The 22,574-nt window shown below is 46.5% G+C and overlaps 1 protein-coding gene across 4 annotated transcripts in view; it reads left to right on the top strand.

Annotated features, from left to right (window-relative positions):
- SLC24A3 (solute carrier family 24 member 3) overlaps positions 1–22,574 on the top strand; it is a 123,249-nt gene that overhangs the window by 51,820 nt on the left and 48,855 nt on the right. For 3 of the 4 annotated variants that reach the window (XM_085054067.1, XM_085054066.1, XM_085054065.1), the window contains exons 3-6: positions 4,150–4,226; positions 10,937–11,011; positions 15,091–15,175; positions 16,997–17,100. In XM_085054067.1, coding sequence (XP_084910193.1) covers positions 4,150–4,226; positions 10,937–11,011; positions 15,091–15,175; positions 16,997–17,100 — 341 coding nt within the window. The remainder of the gene's footprint in view (positions 1–4,149; positions 4,227–10,936; positions 11,012–15,090; positions 15,176–16,996; positions 17,101–22,574) is intronic. The other variant, XM_085054068.1, reaches the window with a different exon arrangement.

Below are 22,574 nucleotides of genomic sequence, written 5' to 3'. Positions count from 1 at the left end.
GTCAGGCTGAGCAGATCCAGCAGTTCCTGAGCCCCTTCACCTCCCACACCTGCAGGTTCACCCTGGCAGGTCCCTGCTCCCTGGGAGGGACAGACAGCAAGGATGCAGGGGCTGCTTGCCTGTACAAAGGTAGTACTGTCCAGGGGTGCTGCTGGAGGTCAGGCAATTGAGTGAAACACTCTGCAGGCAGATGCTGAATGTGGTATTGTTGTTTACCCTGAACCCAGCAGCAATCTCAAGCTTGGGTTTAAAATAATGATTCTGAGTGTACGGAGAAAAAGGTAACCTACTGCTTTAAAGTTTTTTTTTATTTGTTTTCATGTGTAAAAAGCTATCAGCATGAACACAAAAAATGTTGTCCTGGTTCACATCTCAAGGCCTGCTCCACTAACATCTGTTCCTCATAGGTGACTGTGGCTAGCACAGGTTTTTCCCATGAGAAATTTTCTTGTGTTTTATAAATAAAGATAAAGTTTGGATGTTGTTGGAACAGTGTCCCAGAACTTGGGCAGTGCAGGCCTGGCCAATCAGGCCTGGGGGAAGGCTTCTGACCGACCAGTCTGGGTGACTTTTGAGAACTCTATATATGTGATGAAATCAAAACAATAAAGGTCATTCCTTCTTGCCACTGAAAACTGATGCATTCATTACTCTGCTAGCTGCTCAACAGCGACAGGTGACAATAGCAGAATTTGCGGAGACAGAGTTGTGGGGACAGCATGAGAAAATGAACCAGGTTGTGAATTCAAGGTTGTGAATTTGTGATTTTTCTGTGCTGGTAATTCATTGGCCAGGCTGAACATCTTTTGTCTGTTAAAGCAGTGGGAGATTTCCCAAGGGTTTTCTTGTCCCCAGAGTAGATGCACTGGCTAGCAGTATCACGAGTTTTTAAAAAATAAGGGGATGTCTCAGCTTTTAGACGTATTGTGTCTAAACGGTGTTGAGGTTTTTGAATAGTAATCCTTTTGGAGAGGTGGGAACATGAAATAAGAGAGGGAAAGGAGTAGTTGGGAAGAGTGTTGCAAAAAGTGCCACCCCCTGAGGAGTGGTACAGCAGTACCTTCCCTGCACACCTGGCCTGGGCACAGCTGGGCAGAACAGTGACAAGTTTGTGCATTATCCTGAGTGCAGTGTAATGCAGAGCATTCTGCAAGTCAGCTAAAGGCAGGGCTTGAACAGGGTTCCAATTCTAAAGAATTGCACACTGTTTGAGAATAAAAGCACAAGAATTCATTCCAGCTCATTGTCTTGTGACTAAAATAAATTTTCCCTTGGCAGGTATAGATCCAAACCTTTCCTCTGAAGCCGGTGATAGCCTTGTGGTAGCATCTCCAAAAGGTGTGGGCTCCCCATCCTGCACAGCAGCCACTGCCTGTCAGAGCACCTGGAGTCAAGTGCAAAAGAGCACAACTTCTCACACTTAATGCTTATCTCTTCCTCTAATATTTAGCTCCCTTTCCAAGGCCAATCCATACCTTGCTGATAGCCATCTAATTCCACTTACTTCCAAATGCTAATAATCTCAATATTTATTCATAGTTGTTGAAGTGCGAGGTGGAACTGCACCCCTGGAGGGAGTGTTGTGTTGAGCTGCAGATTCCTGCCCTCAGTTTTCCAGGAATGTGCCCCTCAGGAACTGAAAACCAAGACAGAGTCCAAGGGCTGGAACCCCTCAGCCTGCACTGGGAATGCACTGGGAATGCACTGGGAATGCACTGGGAATGCACTGGGAATGCACTGGGAATGCACTGGGAATGCACTGGGTGCTGGGCTGCTCCCAGAATTGTGCCTAATGCCCATGCAGGAGGGGACTGGGGAGGTGCTGAGCTCTGTGAAAACCCTGTTCTTCCGCTGCTCCAGGCTGATGCCTGCCAAGTCTGCAGGACCAGAGTGGATTATTAGGCAGAAGTCTTTTATTCTCTGAGCTTAGGCTCATTGGCAGGGTGGTTGGGTTTTTTTCTGTGCAATCAAAATAAACCTGGCAAAATCTGCACCTATTTTCTGTACAAAGGCTGGGGACTCTTTTAAGCGGAATAACAAACTGTCTGAGCTTTTATAACCCACTAAATAGGGCAGCTGTTGTTGGAGTGGTGTTCCAGCAGCACCCTTTATTTCTTCTTAGAAAGGAGCTCCTGTGTTTTGCAAAGCTCTCCTCTTATCTGTACTCATCTGCACCTGATGCAGCTAATAAAAATGCAGCAGATTTCGAATTTACATACATTATTTTATAATTGCACACCTCCCAGTGTAACCCACTGAAAGTGTTTGTGTTCAGATGGTGTCATTGAGGATGTCGTGATGGACATCTTGGATTTTCTCTGAAAAAGAGGTGCATTTCCTGCCAGTGCTGGGTGGGAACCTGAACCTGAGGGAGCACTAGAGATTTCTGCAGTGCTCAGGAAGGAGGGCCAGGATTCCCAGCTGCTGACACTAGAGACAGCTTATGCTATTTTTGTACTGTTTTTGCCCTGTATGGCTTTACCTTAGGCGCACTTCAGGCTCCTTGAACCTCCCAAAGACTCTTGATAAAGGGATTGGATTTTTATCATCTGTCTGTTATGAATGTAAAATCTCTGAGGCAGCTGCAGGAAGAGGGGAAGCACACACATGTGTATTAGCAAACCATTTTGCATATTGCTGCAGGCAGACCTCCCTGGGTTTCCTTTGCTTGTGGGATGGGGAATGGTCAGGAACGTTTCTAAAAACTGTGATGAAAACATTTGGTTTCCACGTAATGATGTTTTGCTGATGAAAGATGACTTCTTTCCACCTGATTTACCTTCATTGTCTCCCAGCTTCCCTAGTGCTTTGTGTTGCTTGTTGGGGTTTTTCTCACTCCTGTCCTCTTGTCCTGGTACCTCACTGACTACTTCCTTAGGCTGCACACCTAAGGGTGTTTCTGGCACTTTTGGCAGCTCTAGCACAGCACACGTGCTGGAGTGGGAGGGGAAGGCAGCCTGGCAGGACTAGTTCTGCCTCAGAAGGAAGTAGTGTCAGCTCCTGGAAGTAGTTACAGCTCCTAGCAGGGGAGTCCTGACTGGTGATAAAAAGTCACAGGCATCACTGGTTCACATAAATGAGAAAGGGTATTGCTGTGTTCCTCTGCTATGGATATTTTAAAAATGCCACCTCTACTGCTCCAGCAGCTCTTGCTAGTTTGTTAGGACTCATTATAGCATTTACCAATCCATAGGAATACAGTTAACAGTAGTAACTTGAGCCTTTGGGCAAAAGAGTGTGGGTTAAAAAGAGTGTTTTCCTCTTCAGGTGCAGTGCCTGGATAGAGCTGTTGCTTGCACGAGGAACAAAATTAAAATGTAGCTCCGTTTTGCTCAGTTACTGCTTCAGAGGCAGTGAAACTGGGAGAGTGAGTTGGATTGTTTTCTCCATTTAATCATCTGTGCAATTGCTAATTAAGTTCCTATTGCTGGAGCTTTATTAATGCTAAAGATGTGAAAGGCAGGAAGAATGCAGTTTGATTTTTTCCAGCTGGTGGCTGAATGTGAAGAACTGACCATTAGCAGAAAGCTGTTGTTTCAAAATCTGGAATTACTGAGAAGCACTGGAATGCTAGAGCATCATCTTCACACTGGCTTTTTGGTTTATAACCCAAAGCCATTCCTGCAGCCTAATTGGCAGGCTGTCCCTAAGTGCTTTGTAACTCAATTAACATCCAGAGCAGTAATAAAGCATTTGAGCAAACGGTGGGAATTTGCAATGACTTGCAACAGTGTGTTTGCAGCAAAGGCTGTGCAGTGCATGATGTGCTGCTCTGGATGGTTGTATGGATTGCTGGGGAGTGGGAAGAGAGCTGCCAACACCCCCCAGGAGATATTGCATCTGCTCTGTACAGCTCTGCCTGCTTCCCTCGAGGAAGGAGCCGTGCTGTGCTCTAGGGAGATGCCTGTCCTCCCTTGGGCACCTTGGGTCACAGTGCAGTGCTGGCCACAGCAGCAAATAGCATGGTGAGCATTTGGGGACAGGTGGTGCCTGAGGACAAGGTAAGCTGAGGCACAGGGAGGTGAGGCAGAGCCTCTGGCAGGGCTGGGTTGGGCAGCCTCTCGCTGTGCTGCTGAACACACATGGGGTGGGAGTGAGTAGCTGGTTAAACATCTGAGCTTTCTTTCCCCCCTTCCCCACTTTTTGCAGCTCTCCATGAATTCCCCAATGACATCTTCACGAACGAGGACAGGAGACATGGAGCTGTGGTCCTGCACGTCCTCTGTGTAAGTGTTGTGACTTTGCCTTTCTTCTCCTGCTGGTATGGGCAGGGCCCTGTGTGCTCCAGAGTTCTGACTGAAGTTATTTCCTCTTCCGTGCATTTTCATCTCCTGAATGAACTGTGAGGTCAGGGATGTGATAGTTTTTGGTTTTGGGATCTTCTGATAAAAAGGAGTCATGTTGATAATGGAAGGATAGTTTAAACTTGTTTCCTGTTTAAACTTGTTGTCTCTGAAAATGGAACAGTTTGGCATCTTTAAGATAAGAACTAAATGTCAGAGGGCAAAAAGACACAAGATTTCTGCAAGAAGTAACTCTGGAACACTCTGCAATGTATGGCATAGTATTATTGACATAGAAATATCCGTGGGATTACATGGATTGGAAAGTTTGCTTTATCAGCTCTATGAGTTACATTAGAGGCATTCTTAAGTAGCCAAGAAAATACCATCTTCTAATGAATGTTTAAAAGCTTTTAATAATTTTAAGTCTGCTTAAATGAGCAGTCACCATTAGCTGTGAGAAGTGATTCATTATTTCTTTTTGAGTATAAATTAGGTTGTATTGTGTATTTTAATGCAAACCCTCTGTGTTAGGATTTTGTTTTGGCTAAATGGCTGCAAAAATTTGTTGAGTAACATTGCTATTGACTGTGCCTGGCAAGTTCAAGAATCCTAAGTTTCCATGGGAACACTGAGCTTTGAGATGTTTTGGAAACTGAGCACTGGACCTGAGCTGGATTTTTGTATCACTCACAAGAATACTCCTAAAAATTCATACATTAATTCAGTTCTGAATGCGCTCAATATGCCTTTAACATGTACCAAGATGATATCTGGAGGATTGAAATTTTAGATGAATTGTCTGCTTCAGAATGGAAAGAAAAACCTGTTTTTAATGAGAAGTAGAAAAGCATCTACTGTCCCAGCAGAAATAGACTCAGTTTCTTCCCTTCTAGCAAGCAGAAAGGCAGCTCCCTCAATCCATTGGTGCTTCATCATTCTCCAAAGCAGTTTTGTTGACTCAGGAAAATTTACTGACCACTCTTTGGCTTATGGTCCCTGACATGCAGGACCTGGCTGGATTCAGTCTCTCTGCCACTGGGGTAGCTGGGGACAACCTCTGTCAAAGAAAAAAACGATGCTTAGAGAAAACAGACAACTGTCAGCATTTAGCAACCTGCCTCTACTCTGGGTTGGAAGGGATGGTTTTCATATTGGGGTGATGAACCTCTAGTTCTCTTTTTTATCTCCCAGAAATACAGTTACCAAATGTGTGACGAAATCAGAGCATAAGCAGAAATGCACTTTTGTGGGAAAAAAGGATACAGAGAGCTTCATTGTCTTCACTTGAGGTTTCTTCATGGGTTTGAGGAAATTGGCCTGTAAAGTGGGCTCTGTAATGGTAGGGAGAGGAATGATTAGAGGTCGTCATCATGCTTCTTGTGTTACTGACCTCCCTTAAATAGTTCCTGTTCATGTCAGTAAAAGTGTTGCTCTCTCTCTTCTGCCCCTTTGCCCATACTTCCATGTTTATTTCTGAAGGACATCAAGGCAAAGCTGGTTTACCAGAAGCCAGAGGAATGGGACAAAAGCTATCACTGGGACCTTGGGGGAGTGCAGGAGGCTTCCCAGGGCATCTTCTCCCTATTGCTGATTAAAAGTGAAAAAAGACCCCAGCAAATCTTCACTGTAGGGCTGTGTGAATTACTAAACATGATCTGATGCTTCATGGAGGTTAAAATAATTCCCTGAACACGTAGAAAATCTAGGAAAAACTAGGCAGTTCAAGCAATAGTTCTAGGTCTGAGCTGAAAATACTTTGGTTTGAAGGAAAAATGGGCCACTGAGAACATATGACAGGTTTGGAGTCATGGTGTTTAATTTCTCCTGGATAGTTCTTCAGAGCTCATCAGCTGACTGCTTCACTGCCATTCATTATTTCCATGTCCCCTTTGAGAAGAGGCTGTGCTGCTGCAGACAGGAACTCCCTGCTAAGTTACTGGTTTGGGATGCTCGGTTTGGAGGGGCTAGGGTCTGGATTTTAAAAGTCTGGTGCTGTTCCTGCAGCCTGGGAGCTCCCAAGGGCTTCTTTTTGCAATCTTAATATTGTTGTTAGTAGAATCACAGGCTGGGTTGGATTGGAGGGAACCTTAAGCATTATCCAGTTTCAATACCCCTGCTGTGGGCAGGGACACCTTCTGCTATCCCAGGCTGCTCCAAGCCCCATCTAGGCTGGCCTTGGATGCTTCCAGGGATGGGGCAGCCACAGCTTCTCTAGGCAACCTGTGCTCCCCACCCTCATAGGGAAGAATTGCTTCCTAATATCCAATCTACCCTTCCCTCTGTCAATGTGATGCCATTCCCCCTTGTCCTGTCACTCCAGGTCCATGTCAAAGTCCCTCTCCAGCTCTCTTGCAGTCCCTTTGGGTGCTAGAAAGCCGTGAATCTGTTCTCTTAGCCTTTTCCTGTTTTTCAGTTTGTTCCAGCTGATGTCCCAATGTGGACCCTCAGCCCTACCACACTCACGGGCACTGGCATCCATTACTCCCTTCAGACAGGAGGGAAATGACTTCACTGAGAAATTCCCAAGGTTTTTGCTGACAGCTGAGAATAGGGGGGTTGGTCTCTGTGTTATCCTGGTGTTTTTGACAGCGCAGTGTTGAGCAGGGTGGAGGAGCAGTGTCTGTGCTCAGCCATCCCTCCTGCTCCTGCCTTGCCACTGCTTCCTGTAGCCATGGGAATGGGGTGCTCTAACAGGCACCTGCCTCCCTCCTGCACTCGCTCGGGAAATGTAGGTCGCCCTGGATGTATCCTGTCTTTATCTATTTCTGCGTCAGGTCAATACGCAAACACATCTCCTTTCTGCAGCACTGAGCTGTCTCCTTACGGGGGTGATTTTTCCAGTGCCCTGGCCATCCGTGCTGCTGCTGTGTGAGCACTGCTGGGCACATCATGGTACACAGGCTGCTGGCCTCAGTAAACCTGGGCTCTGTGGCTTCCTGCTTTGGCCGGGGTTTTTTAATTTCTCTCCAACCACTGAGTTTTAGGTGGGTTTGTAATGCAGTCACAGTTGAGGAAAGCCCTGTGCTTAGGTAACGTGGTTTCAGGGGTGTTCCCTGGAGCAGGGGGTCTGTGAGGGGCAGCAGCAGGGACAATCACCTCGGCCTTTTCCTAGCCCCCTGGGAAAAAGGCAGGGCTATGGGGATTGCTGCTCCAACAGCAGCTCTCTTTAGGTGAGTAAAGCAAGTTTTAGTTTGAGTATGAGGGCTGTCCTGGGAAGCTCAAAGGAGTGCTGGACAAACATGAAAAGTGACCATTTCTGTCCTGTGCAGTGGAACAGGTGTTTTGAGTAAGGTACTTAATCACCTTTGATGCGGAGATTGAGTTACTCTCTGACGTTTGTTTGTTAGAATCATCATTTTAAAATCAGCCCCAATGTACTACTTAATCTGGCATTTATAATCCTTTTATGCAGGGCCATTGCATTTTCCTAATTTTTTAATGCCCTTTTGGGGAGGAGGAATGAATGTCTTTCAAGTGTGTTGCCCAGCTAAAGACTCCCATATCATCGCTTGGAGCCGGACACAACTGAATGGTGCTGGGGCTGAGCCTTATTATGTGTGTGGTCACCTTCACATTGTGCTCTCTTGCCATTGCACAGGTCATGTTCCATGCCCCCCAACCACTTCCTTAATTCCAAGTGGCAGTTTCGGGTGGAACAGACTTCAGTCTATGCTGCCCTGCTCTTTTCCAGACCTGCTGCTCCCATGGTGCCTGCAAGGACAGGGGTGTGTGTGCTGAAGGAAAAATCCATGGGACTCCTTGGTGGAGTCTGAGGATAACTTAGATGGAAGGTTATGCCAGCTCATCAGCTGCTGAGTGTCTCAGCCTGACCTGCCCTGCCCTGATGCTGCTGCCTTCCTCCCTCTTGCATAAAGTAGCCCCCACTGGTCTCTGGGCTCCATCTTTACAACTCCGGCTTGGCATTAAATTAGATGTTTTGGTTGTGTTCCTGCTGGCCCAAACTCTGAACATCGCTTTGTTTTGTTTGTTTAAAAAGCAAACAAACAAGAAAAGTCCCACCAAAAACCCCCGAAGAACTTCCAAAGAAATAACAGTTACTATCCTCATGTGTTCACTGACTGTGAGCTGTGGGTAGCTTCCAGTGGCTTAGTCTGTGAACAAGGCTGGGGTTTAGCCAGATACTCCTTACATTCTGACACTTTGTACTTTATTGCACTTGAGCCACTTGAATAAAATTGAGGAAGACTCACAGCCAAAACCAGATTTGAGACAGCAGTTAGGTTGTTAAAGTAAATGCTGGAGCGTAGGTGTGAGCGCAGATTGAGCCTGGTCAATGCTCTCAGTCCAGTGTTAGTGATCATGCTGAGGAGTGCAGCAGGTTTGGCTCCATGCTTCCAGCTGCTGCTGCAGCAGGGTGCCAATCCCCACTCCTCCAGGGGTATGAGCAAGAGCCTGGGGAGGCAGTTCCTTCACATTTGTTTTTCCGTTCCTTACTCATTTTAGCCCCCTTTTTGCCTTTCTTTTTGTCCCTGATCCTACTGATGAAAAAGCATGGGTGGACAAGAGTAAATCCTCGTCACCCTTGAAGGTTGTTGTGCCCTCTACATGAGACTCCATGAGATTCCACTTTAATACCTCCCCATGGGTACCGGGACATGGAGATGCTCAGGCAGTCTTGCATGCACTGGAAGCAACACAAACTCTCCCCTGGGATCATTTGAATGTACATATAAAAATTCATAGAAGGAATTTTCTAAACTGAAAAACTGGTGGGTATCTTGCCCCTGGTGTTGTTCTGGCCATGCCTTGCCTCTGGCAAGCACCGCAGAGCTTGGCATCGTCTGAGGGCACAGGCAGACAGTGCTGTGTGTAGGGGCACCTGGAGTGAGCTGGTTGGGCTCTGGAGCACTGTGGGCAGCTCTGGGTGGCTGTCCCTTGGTCCCTGTTTCCTTGCCTGCCTCTGGGAGGTGCAGGAAGCCCAGCAGCCCCATGGAGCCCTGTGCTCTGTGGGTGAGGATCATGTCAGACAGAGAGGACATGCTCGCTTCACAGGGATGATGATGATGGGCAGATTAGTGTTCTTGAAGGGCATTACTGTGTGTGTGGGCAGGACAGCAAGGGCATGACCCACTGCAGATTTAATGTGATTAGCAGATCAAAAATCCAGGCTGAAGTTGGGCACCTGCTATCCGTTGTACTTCAATGGAATCTGGTCACATAACTCTCCGGGGCCATTTCTGATCCTTGGTCCTACAATGCGCAATTTGCTTCCTTCATCTCTGTTCATGCAGTTGGTATTGTGTCAGCAGCTGGTGCTCGCTTTGCAGGATCAGGTTCTTTGCTGCACCCCACAGAGCTGGAGACCTGGAATTTTGCTTATCCTTGGGGTTGTCGGGGCTATTTTGCAGCGCAAGGTTTTCAAAAAGCCAAAATTACACTTATTCATGTTTATGAGGGGTGGTAAGGAAGCACATCCAAGTGACATTCTAGTGCCTATTCCTCAAGATTGTGTCAAAATCATTCGTTATGATGAAATTCTCATCTGTAATTCTGAGGAAAAAAAATACACTTGAATTGTTTTTGAGCTTGAAAAGTTTTCATGGCTGAGATGTACAGTAATTACTCACTTTTTGTGGCAAAATTGTAATTCCAGCAAATTAGAATCTGTGTTTTTAAGATGGGGTTGGGGGATTTAAACCTGTTCCTGGAAAATCAAAACAAGAACAAAAACCTGGAGGCCATTTTTACTGCTGCTTTCTCTTCAGAAAATAATACTCTGGTCTCCTCCCATCACCTCAGCTTCTGCAGGACTTCAACAACAAGCAAAGCCAGAGAATCTGTTGGTGATGTGCTTGTAACTGTGATACTCTAGGATTAAGACACTGTTTTTCTGCAAATACTGGCCTCTTCTCTCAGCTGTAGTTACTCACTGGAACTGCACTGCTTCTAGAAGTAACTGTGTGGTCCCAGGCTGGTGCCCAAGACCAACCTCTCTGTCTGCATGCACAGAATTCAGGCACCTCTGTGTGTGTGCTTTGACAGGAACCTTTGACAGGCAGAGATCAGGCCCCAGCACATTCTGTTTAATAGTACAAAAACATGGATTAAACATTTCTTGTGTGAAATGGAAGAGCTGATTGGCTTGGTGTCCTTTTGAATCTTGTGTTTCCCCTTAATTTCATTTGTTTCTATGTGAAGTTTGGCAAGATTTACCACTGGGACCCAGGTGACATGGCAGGGCACTTCAGTCGCAGAAAACAAGCTCCTTTCCCTTTTTTCAAAACACTGGATCTCAGAAATTACTTCTGCAGGGTTTAGATTTTCACAGAACACAATGATGAAAAGGCCTTGCACTGCACCATGGGAAAAAATGGAAAGCAAAAATAGTTCAGTTTGGCTTTGCAATGTCCAGAGAATTAAAAAAAAAAGCAAAAAAAAAAAAAAAAGCAGTCTTTATAGTGAAGATAAAATGTTGGCAGCTCTTGATAGTTTGTAAGAACTTTTGGATAAATACTTCACAATCTTTTGATTAAATCCCAGACAGCTCTACGAATTCTTCTTGCGAGAACATTTTCTTTTCTTGAAAAATCTGTACCAAATCCAACCTGTGATGAGTTGGGATGATGCTGTTCAGCTCTGTTTGGCAGTCTCCAGACTCAACCTTTTCTCTTTTCTCTTTTCTGTTGCAGGCTGTTTATATGTTTTACGCGTTGGCAATCGTCTGCGATGACTTCTTCGTCCCTTCGCTGGAAAAGATCTGTGAAGTAAGTATTAGAAGATGTCCCTTCCTCGTGTGCCACTTCTGCAGCAGCTCTGGCAAGCCTCAGGGTGAGGGTGTAATTACTATTGTCCTGCAGCATTCCTCGTGCTGCTTGTCTTGCTGCTCAACACTTGATGTGTGTGCATTGACTCAGCTCCGTGTTCTCCCTCGCAGGACACGCTCTCCAGGTGTTCTGAGTGTTCACATTCTGCTGGTTGCTGTTGCCTCTTGTTTGTGTGTCTTTGCAGATGTCTCTGCAGAAACACCAGGCCCTGGCCTTAGCTCACACAGATTAAAACCTCTGGTGATTTATCCCAGTAGAAATCGTGGATCTTGTGCCTTGCCCTCAAAGTCGTGACTGTCATGCCTTGTGCTGTGTGGGTGTAAGTTGTAAAGCAGCAGGGACAGCTAGGTCAGCTGTAAAGAAGCTTGGGAATGCTTCCAGCAATTGCAAGGGACTCTGTTTCTCTTTAGTAATGCTTAAATTTTAGAAGACAAGGAGTACATTTTAGCCTAAATCAGCTCAGACAGCTACAGAGCGAACACAGACTGTTTGCCCAAAGTTACTGTGAGCCATAGCTGGTGTCAGTTCCAGGCACTGAAATGTCTGTGTGTGAAAAATATGGTTTGGTCTTGGCAGTGAGATGTCTGTCTTTGTAGAAGACATCCAGGCCTGCCCATGTGCCTGGGAATGAGTGTCACCTGTCAGGGCGTGGGCTGTGCCTGGCTCTGGGAGAAATGTGGAGGATGGCAGGACAAGTCATTTGTGCTGACAGCTCTGATGGAAGCTGTCTCTAAACTAACCTGATATTTATAGTTCAGCACCCTGCTGTGTGGGCCTTTTTTGCGTCATCCAAGGAAAAAAGCCCCCAGGAAATCCCACTATTTTGGTGCTTAAGTATAGAGGTAACTGAAGTGTAACAACACAAAGCAGGAGCTTCCATCCTGCAAAGTTGCTGCACCCTCTGGGGCTGAGTCTGAGGGACCCCATGACAAGGCTCAGGAGAGGGAACATTGATGTGGACATGAGGATGGGAGATGCTGGGGATGTAGACATGCTGAGTTCTTTCACCTCTCCTCTCCCAGGCAAGGGAACCTCACTGGGAAATGCGGCTCTAGAAGCTGGCCCAGGTGTGTGGATGAACAAAACCTGAGCTGAGTGAGCAGTGTCCAGGACAGGTTTGTATTTTGGGGTGCTGTCAATATGCCCAAGGGCAAGCCAGCCACCCAGAGGGACACAGGGAGACACGAGATGGAGGGAGATTGTTATTTCTCTTGGCTGAGCACTCACTAAATACCACCTATGAATGTGTTTTGATTAGTAGCCTCTCTCATGGCTGGGTCTGTGGAGCACTGGCTGCTGTTACAGTTCTGCCAGGGCTCTGAGTGGCCATGGACAAGCTCCATCCCTTCCCTACACCTCTGTTTCCTGCACTGCTCCATAGAAATGTTGATCCTTGCCTGTGTTTACAAATGACTGTAGGAAACACTGTGCACAGTGTTAACAGTTTCTAACTTTACTGGTGGTAAACTTCATCGTCACGAGTGAGGGGCTCACAGACTGTAGAGGTCCCTCTCTTATGGTCATTAACTCTCTGCACATGCAGGATCTGTGTGTCTCCACCTGCCCCAGAAGCTGGTCAAACAGGTGCCAGCCTTATGCTGCCATTTCTTCTTGTGACAGATTCCCAGATGTGCTTGGGTTTGTAAAGATGTCTGATGCCTAAAAAGCAAACATCCAGACAACAAATACTGTCATAGTAAATACTGTGTGATTTACTGCAGTATTTGCAAGCCCCTGAGCCTTAAAATGGAGTTTTCACTTGCCCAGATCTTTGCTTTTTGGTTATTTGTTTTGGTTATCTGATTATTTGTTGTCTTCTCAATGGTACATAAGAATTCCTCACATGCCTTAGTGGTTCTGAACCATTCTCTTATCCAGCACCACAAACGAGATGATGAAAACAATTTTTATTCAGTTGTGTGTAAAAGAGAAAGCTTAGCAATTGAACACCAGATCTGGAGTACTTGTATTGCTAAGTTACTGTCCAGGAGAAAGGGATTATCAAAGTTGATCATACAAATGGATCAGACTTTTAACTGTTCTATTGCTTCTGCTTGATTCTCTCCTAGAAAGGTCTGTTCTCACCCCATAGGTGATGTTTGGAGGCATTCAAATATTTTTATGTATTTTATGCACGAAAAATTCAGGCCTCCTGCCTGAAGGCTCTTTTGATCTTGAAGATCAACCAGTAGTTACTCTACATCTGCTCACAGTTTAGATGCTCTAATTCTAAATTAAATATCCTTTTTCTGGCTTAGCTTCATCTAGTCTGGGAAGGAGTTGTTGAGTTGAACCAACAAGCCATTTGCTCTCCCAAATGTGTGCTTTGACATGAGAATTTGCTCCAGAACACTAGTTATGGTAGACATTCACATTCTATGTTAGTTCAGATGTATTCACAAAAAAACACTGATTTTGATTTGTTTTCTAAATCAGTTTCTACTTGCACTTGCCTGGCAGCTCCATTCCTGGTGTTACAGAGCATTTGCACGATGTCAGTGGCAAACATTTGTCTGCAAATACATTTTTGCCTCCTACCCAGGGTGCTGTTTTCTGCTCTGTTGTATCAGCTGAATCATCATATGCATTCTAGTGAATTCTCTAGAAACTGTCCTCAAGGGCATGTACTATAGCTTTGAATTAAACCATCAGCACTGCTGGTTTCCTTGGACGGTGGCTTTACATTCAAAAGACACTGTGAGTTCCAGCAGCTGTTGCAGGATGGCTGTCTCCATAGTTTCACAGAGCATCCTGCAGAAGAGCCTGGCTTTTGGGGATCTACTTCTGGTCCTGTGAACTTCTTTCATTATTGTTTTAATCCTGTTTAAAATAATTTTCCATAAAGCTGTACTTAATGTGGTTCCACAAGCTTTTGTAGCACTCCAGCAATGCCATGGTCTTCTGCTTCAAAGGCAGTCTTGGCCAGGGCACATCCTGTCCTTTCCCCTTGTCTCCATAACATATGTGAAAAAGGATTGTTATCTGTGTGTGGTCAGTGGATAGAGTTACCCTCCCTTAGGGGCCAGGAATATCTGTTGTGGAATCTTCAGAAAAGGCTGGTGTGTGAAGACTTCTGCACTCTTGTCTCTGTGCAAAGGTGCTTTGGTAAGGATGAGGTAGCAGAGGAGCCCTGCAGTGCTGCAGGGGAACAGGGGCAGAGGGAGCTTTCCTGTGTCCTGCCAAGCTGGGGGAGCTGCCTCAAAAGCCAGCTCTGCCAGGGACACCAACCTGGGTCCTTTCCCTGTGTTCCTGGCTGCCTTTCCTGTTCTCCTACAGTGGCAGCCGCTGCCTTGGTGTAGTAACAGCTCGGGCTGGTGGCCATATGGCAGAGACTGGTTGTTGCTCCTCTTTAGCAGGGGAGGGTGCCATCGAGGCACGTGGTCCTCAGCAGCCTTGTGGCATCTGCTGAGCAGCAACTGGTGCAGATGGAGCAGTGGGAGTGCAGGCAACATAGAGGGTGTAATTAGCCAAGTAAATCTTTGGAAACAGCATATGCTGATGAAGTTTTCATAGAACAGTAGGTACTTTCCCTTGCAGAAGCCCCCATTTTTCAGACAGTCCCTGGGTACTGCTGGGGGACAGGTATAGGAGGTAAGTGATGTAGTCCTGGAGAAAGGGGGTAAGGAGAGGGTAAATGACCAAGGCTTAAGTCATGTCAGGGAAGGTGGCTGGGGGTGAGCCAAGGCTGAGCCCTAGTCCAGCCCTTTATGGGCCAGAGTGTAAGGGATAAGGTGTATGTTGCTGGGGTCATGGAGGAGACACAGCCATAAGTGGCAAACCTGCCTTCCTGTTGTCTGCAGTGCTGACCTTTCCCTCCTCTCCAGAGGTGTCACTGGCATAACCTGCCGTCTGCCAAGTGATGCTGACTGAAGTAGCCAATGCCCACGGTGACTTTTCTCCTGTAGTTAATCTTTGCTAACACAAAACTTCACAGGTACTGCTCTCGGCAGGCAGTTGAACGTTGGGAGTGGAATTCCTTCAGCTGCTCAGGGTGGTAATCAGTGCTTGTTTCTCTGCAGCGCTTGCATCTTAGCGAGGATGTGGCTGGGGCAACTTTCATGGCAGCAGGAAGCTCTGCTCCTGAGCTGTTCACATCTGTCATAGGTAAGTAGCCTGCTGGTGCTGCTTCCCAAAACCTGCACGTTTCCCTGGCTGTTTTCGGAGCTGAAATGGGAATGCTGCATGCCTGCAAGGTTTGTTGTAATCCCTCCTGGGCACACATGGGACTGACTGTGGGGAGTCCTCACCAGGTGAAGTGACTCTGGGAGTGCCATGATCTCACAGCAGGGCTTGGATGTGACCCTGCTGAGCTAGGACCAGTGGACACTTCACCATGGCTGCCAGTTAGCCAGGCTGCACTTACAGCCATATCCTCTCCTGTCCACTTTCCTACCCCATCTGCCATGCCAGCTCCAGGGCACAGTGGGAAAGGATTTCTTCCAGCCTTCCTGGTTGGTACCCTGGCACATTGTTCATGTCCTCAGCAGCAGGTTCTCTGCCATTAGCTCCCCTCTGGTTAGGCTTCCAACACCACTTTTCCCTGGAAAAGCCAGAGTGGGGAGGAGAGGAGGATTTGAAATGCTTTCTCACAGCAACAAGTTGGTCAGAGCATCACACTTACAAAGCAACTCTCCACTTACAGGAAGTATTATCAGGGGATTCAGCAGTCCCTAAGTGTGTAAAACCCTGGAAACTCTCGTGGTTCTCCTACAGCTGTGAGAGGAGGGGACTGCAGGCAGTGTTACAGTGATGCTGTACCAAAGCACAAGTGTTCTTGCAGTTTGACTCACCCACATCTCTGCTGGCAGAGGCAGCAGCTGGGAGGGTACAGAGGGCTCTCCATCACCAAGGAGAATTAGTTCTCAGCTCAGATACCTTCTCTAGGAGATGCTTCTCTTTCAGTGATAGCTGCCAGATGCAGAGCACAGGTTAATTCATGCAAAATGGGTACTTTGCAGAGAGGTCTGGTTACACAAACAAAGCCTTAACATGTGGGAATTTAAATTGGAGCAAGTTGGGGTTGTCTTTTGGTTAAGGGTAGTGCAGCAGCAGGGTGAAAATACAGCCAGATTCCTTCAGGCGACTTAGAGAAGCTTTGATGGTCATCAGATCATTCTCCTGCTGTGGTGTAACCCATCAGGTGTTGTGTGTCACTTGGCAGGTGAGTGCTCCTGTGCTTCTGAGAAAAGGATAAACTTGGAAAAAATACATAAACTGTGCTAGCCAGATGAATACTGTTATTTAAAAGCAAGTGGTGAACTTAAACAGGCTGACAGCTAGCAGGAGATGGAGTATTATTTTTAGGCTGGCTTCCTAAGGAAAGGATTTTGTGCAGCACTGTGATGCATGTGTCTGTCAGTTCATCTCCCTCACCATTAACCTCATTGGCCAATTTTAACCAAATTTGACAGAAGAGCTCTGAAAAAATCTTGTAACATAGCCCCATAACTCATCCTGAGAAGCATCACTCAGCTTCTGAGTAGCTGTGGCCAGACAGCTCTGAATCATGTCCAGCTTCTACTGAAGCTTCATCCCTACTGAAGCCTGTTGGGATGGGGATATGGGAAGGAGCAGAGTACTGGTCAAGGAACGTCTTATGAGAGACAATTTCCTGCAGATTTGTGTCCAACCAGCTGCTCCCACGAGCTTGCAGTGTTTTATGGTGTGTATTGCCATAATGTTGGGTCACAGGACCAGGAGGTCAGTAACTTAGATGGTTCTAAGGTACTTGGTTTCCATCACACAATCCATCCAGGTCCCCTCAGCAAGCAAGTCTCTGCTGTTTGCCCTATTAAACAAGAGAAAAAGTGGCAGAACTAGTACCTGCCCTTGGATTTGTTAATGGGGCGTGAGGTCTGCAATTTTATGTGGAAAAAAAATCTGCTCTTTCCAATTTACACAGCTTCTCTTGAACTTGTTTTTCAGGTGTTTTTATCACAAAAGGCGACGTAGGCGTTGGAACCATCGTGGGCTCAGCTGTATTCAACATTCTCTGTATTATTGGCGTGTGTGGGCTTTTTGCAGGACAGGTAAGAGCATTTAATGATTCCTTACAATTCTAGCTTCACCCTGTGCCTTGCCTGTACTGTGAAATCAGATGCCAGGTTCACAACCTTGCCACGAATTTCTCTGGCTTTGTTGTTTTTAATAGGGCCCTGTGCTGTTCCTCTCTCATTTTTGAGATGAAAAGCAGAGCAGCAAAAGCAGTCAGCTCGGGCATTTTGAGCTGCCCAAGATGTGTGGGTGGGCAGAGGAATAAACATTGGTTGTTTGCTTCTAGTGTACTGTGTGACTGTTCTCCAGCGTGTCAAACTGCTTATGACAACACAAGCTATTTATCTGAAATTAAAGTCATTAAGCTGTGAGATCTGAGCTGCTGTCTGAATTGCAGACATGACTGACTGCATAATTAAATATCTGAATCTGCATTTACCTTCGCACTTGCCAGCATGCCCGGTGTTTTTACAGTCTCATAAATGTTCTTTGACGTGTTGTAGTGCAGATTTATTTGTAAAGAGGAGAAGCAGGGTCATGTTACCAACCCAGGGCTCTGGAAGAACTGAGGAGAAGGGACCTCAGAGAAAGCATGCAGAGAGATGGGGCTTTCCTTGTGATCCAGTTCTGCTTTCATTAGCAGTGAACTTTTACGGGATGAAGGTGAACATTTTCACTGTGAGGAGGCCTCAGGAAAAGGTCACAGCAGTGCCTTTTAACCACCCACATGTCCTGATTGGCATGGAGGGTGCAGCTGGGAGCTACAGAAGCTCAATGTGTCAGTGGTTCTGCTATCACTCTTACTATGAAAACCCAATTTACTGAAATAAATTTTTAATGACCAAAGGGCATGAAGCTCTGATCCCCAGAGGTGTTCTCCTGCAGTCAGTAGGACTTCTTGCTCAGGCTGCTTTTTTCATGCAAATAAAGGGCATAAACTGTGTAGCATGATGGCAGAGGAGCCAATTCCTCTGATTTTGACTCTCCACAGTATTGATTTTGTGCCTCAAACCTGCTAAAAAAAATGGCTACAAGCCACAGCTTTTGGTGGAAAACGCCTGCTAGAGTTTGGGGCTTGACAGAGAATGTCAGTCTTCTTGAGATATCTTTTTACAGGTGGGAGATCTTTGTTTCAGAACAATGTAACACAGCCAAAATGCACTTGTAAATGCCTTCAGCCTTCCAGCCATGGTAACTTTGAGGAGTTCAAGTCATCCTAAATGTAGTCTGTGAGTCTCTTTCAAGCCAAGAGTTAAAATTTTGACTGCTTTGCCCCACCTTGTTTTCCTTGACTCTGCTGGTGATTTGCATGTGGTTTTGTCAAGACACATAACCTTGGTTTGCTGCAGTTTAACCCACAGAGGGTGGCTGAGCACTGGAATGATTGACATCACCCCATGAAATTGTGATTTCAGTGAGCAAATAAGAAATTTCAGTGTCAATAAATTCCACTGTTTTAGATAAAACCCTGATTCGATTTGTGCTTTTCATTGTTTCCCACTTCCAACCTTTCAACAAAAAGTCATTCCCTTTTACTGGTGGGATTCATCTTTTGTTTTGTGCCAGTATGAATAGGAGTTTGGTTTTATTATCAACAGTGTCTCCTAGAGGCACTAGCATAGGTGGCAAATTTGATTGGTGGTCAGATTTCTGTTCTGCTGGGGACCTGGAGCTCAGTTGAGTTGCCAGGTGAGCCTAGGGCTGGTTGTTGGTCAGAGCTGCTTGCTGTGCTCCAGAGTTTTTTCTTTGGGGTCAGACCTGTGGAGTGAGCAGCTGGAGCCTTTACATTTTCAGATATGTTGCCTGCAGGCTGGGAATCCCAGAGCTCAGACCTGCAGGGTCTTCAGCTGCATTTCCATCAGCACTCTTTTAGAAAGCCTTCTTTTGGTTTGTTTTTTTGGGGTTGGGGTTTTTTTGGCTGGTAAACAGTTGAGTTGTAAAATACTGACCAGCTCTCTCCAGGATACGTTTTATTTTTAAATTAGGTTGTAGTTTGTTTGTGTTGTGTTAGATGTATTATTCTTTGGCCTAAGGAAATGCTGGGTTTGGTTACATGCACCTTGTTTAGAAAAAGAAGCAAATGCACAGCCTCAAAAAGCTGGGATGCATTTGCTTGAGCACCAACCCTGATTGTTTATTCTTCCCAGCTTTTACAGGCTGTACATGCACACTTTCCAGAATCAGAATAAGCATCCCACTGCTGGAACAGGAGAAGGGAAGTGTGCCCACGCCTCTGTACAGCACTGCACACCTAAAAAAGGCATTAAAAGAGCATTGTGAGGGTTGAAAGTCAAACATGGAAAAGTTAGAAAATAGCAGTGTTAGGGTTCCCTGTGCACCCTTAATTTGCCTCCCTGGTGTGTGTGCATTATTATCCAGGCTTTAATTACAGGGTCCCTTGCTGGGTTCTCCCTGCCTCCCTCTGCACACAGAATGGACTTTGCTCACTTAATGAGCAGCTATTCAAGATTTTGTTTTCTCTTATTGTTCGTTCTGTGCCCCTCTGCCTTATTTACCAGGCTCTATTCAAGCCCTGTTCCAGAGGCAGAATTATTAATTTCCTCTTGAACTTCTGCCGATCTCATTGCTATTGTATCTGAGCAGCTGATGAGCAGTTAATTAATTTTCCCCAAAACCTCTGTGAGATGAGGGGGTGTTTTAAAGATGGGGAAACAAAGCGCAGAGAGATTAAATAAAAAAGAATAACTTGTCATTTTAGGGGCCAATTAGAGCTGGCACAGACCCACTCTTTCCCCTGGTGCATAGCATTCTGTGGCATGCTCGTGGGTCCTGGCTCCAGGTGCTCCTCCTGCTGCTCCACAGGAGTTTCCTTGCTGGGTTGGCCTTGGTTTGAGTGGCCATGTCAGTCTCCACACAGCCCAGCTCTCCTTGGGAGCATTCAGCTCCTTTAGCCATATGAGCCCCTCTTCTTCTGCTCACTCCCAGCTCATGGTCCACACAGTTTAGAGAAGAGCTTTCAGCAGATTCTTCCCCTGGGTTATGCATCCACCTATAGCTGTCTTTTGAGCATCCAGCTTTCTTCCCATGGTCTTGATCTCTTCTCCTCTCCCCACTCCTCTGCTCTATGTCTCCTTGGCCTGACTTCTCCTGGCTAATGTTACCCTTGCCAGGGAGGCACCTCTTGAGGCACAGGAGTCTGCTGTGCAGCCAGGGAAATAATATTTTCCACTGTTTTCGTCTCCTCCTGAGCTTTTGGATGGGAGGGATTCAAAAAGCAATGGTGGATGAAGGCTGCCCATGTGTTTGATGGCCAAACAGGAACCGCCCCCTAAGGGCTGGTTTTTCTAAATAGCATCCACACTCTGAAAACCAGATCTTTCAAATATGCTTTAAACTGGGCCTCTGGAAGCAGAAGAACTTCATCCCTGGTGTGTGCTGAAGCATGTGACCAAGGCATGTGTGGAGAGAGAGCTCAGGTTTTCCCCGTGGATTGTGAATGCAGCCTATGGGCCTGTGGCAGTGAGCCTTAGAAGCTCTTCCTGCTTTCTTCTTGCAGCCTGTTGAAATATTCTGCATAGCACACACACCCAGAGGAAAATTTCTCCTATTTCATCCTGGCAACAGATGCAATTTTTAAGCTGTAGATGGTTTTAGTATATGGAAGTATGTTAGGAGCTGTCCTCATTCCCCACCTGTGCAGGTTGGATGTGTCTGCAGCTGTTTCCTCCTATGTCCATACACCTGGGATACCAGCACATCCCCTTTCAGGCAGACAACTGCTAAGGCATATAAACCAAATGTTGGTTTTTTTAGCTGCTATGTCTGCTTTGCTTCCTTCTGGCAAAGGGGGCACGAGGAAGTAAGAGAACACTGAGAGAATGAAATGGCAACAGATGCAGCCCTTCAGACAGAAGTCCAGCAGCATTCACGGGGATGCATGCTGGACAGCAGGGAGGAGGCTGCTGTCTTCGTTGTGATGGATTGTGTCAGGCTTTTTCCATGCTTGCAAGCCAGCTGTGTATGGGGAGCTTGACCTTAGCCTGGGGTCCCCTCCAGGCCTTGGTTGCTCTGTCTTGTCTTCTCTCATACTCATGTTTGTGCTTCACAAGCTCTCTCTCTGCTCCTTCCCCTGCCCCCTCACCATCCTTGGCGGCAGGGACACGGCATTCTCGGAAGCAGTCCTTGCTTAATTCAGCTCTCATTCAAGCCAGCACAGACTTTGCTCAGTTTTGGACATTTCCCCATCCAGATTTGTCTTGTTTTTGCAGCTCTGCTGCTCTCTCCTTACCATCCCGTCCTCCTTTGTCCTCTCCCAGCACTGACCCCCAGCCTTTTGCAGCCTAGCAGAGGAGGATGGAGGGTGAGAGGTGCTTAAGTGAGGGTAGTATTACCATGAGCTGCAAGTCACTCCAGCATCACCCTGTAAATTTGAATGTGCATGGCTTGATTTGCTAATTAGTATTTAACTGCTGTGTTTTTCAGTTAGGTTCAAGTTTCTCTATTTTACCTTTCGCCAGAAATAGGCAGGCTGCTCTGGGTGGAGCAGGGACCAGGAATGCTGGGTTGTGCCACAGATGTTCTTATAGTTATTTGCTCTGTCAGAGGGTCTAGTTGGTGGTGAGGCATCATTCCTCAATGTACTGGAGCAAAAGGGGACTTCTCTGACTGTCTGACCTGCCTCCTTCTGTTGCAGTGGGATTCTTTTCCCTGAGGAAGTAAACTTAACTCAGAAGGCTGTCCTCTGTCCAGCCATGGAACCCTTGTGCCAGCTGAGGCGCCTCTTGGCATCATCAGCTGCTGTGGGTCATGTCAGTGGAAAGTATGCCTGAGAAATAGGGTTAGGCATATTGACAAGGAAACTAAACAGAGTTTAATAACCTGGTAGAACGTTGTTTAATGAAGGGACTGGGACTTCTGTAATCTGTTTTACCCCACTTGTGCCATACAGCCAGCTTGCATGCCTCTTAATCTTTTAAGCTTTAATTTCACTCACAACTCAGACTGCAGTCATTACTGACTTTTGGCTTAATGATTGCATTCATGAGCTTTTTTTATTTTCTTATTCTAGACTGTGGAGGAGTTTCAGAAGGGAAGAGTCCGAATGCTGTTGCTATTTCTTCATTGGTCTGTGACTATCAGTGGAAAACATGCAAAATTCATGGGAACTAGTTTAAGAAGAACCTAATGCCAGGTGTTGGGACTGTTCACTGTTCTCACAGCCCAAGGCACACTGGGATTGGGTGCTGGCAGCATTTTATAGTGACCATGGGCCTGGTCTTTCACTGACAGGGGAGTGCTGCAGACATGGGACAGACTAACAAGTCAGACTGAAGTGGTCCCAGAAGCCAAGGCTGTGGTCCTTGGGTACCTAGAGCTGCTGGCGTGGCTGTGGTGTGTGAAACCCCAGGTACAGGGAAAAGCAGAGGGAGGATGCTGGCAGTGCCATTCCTGCTGTCCTGTGGAAGCTCAGGTGGTCTGTAAAGTGCCGAGACTGCAGGTGGCACAGAGAGGTGTGGATGGAGTTTCAGGGTAGAGAGGCACCATTAAT

The sequence above is a fragment of the Lichenostomus cassidix genome, chromosome 3 (genome assembly GCF_008360975.1).
Source record: "Lichenostomus cassidix isolate B80296 chromosome 3, HeHo_3.0, whole genome shotgun sequence".
Classification (NCBI taxonomy): domain Eukaryota; kingdom Metazoa; phylum Chordata; class Aves; order Passeriformes; family Meliphagidae; genus Lichenostomus; species Lichenostomus cassidix.
This window is presented reverse-complemented; position numbering and strand designations above follow the sequence as displayed.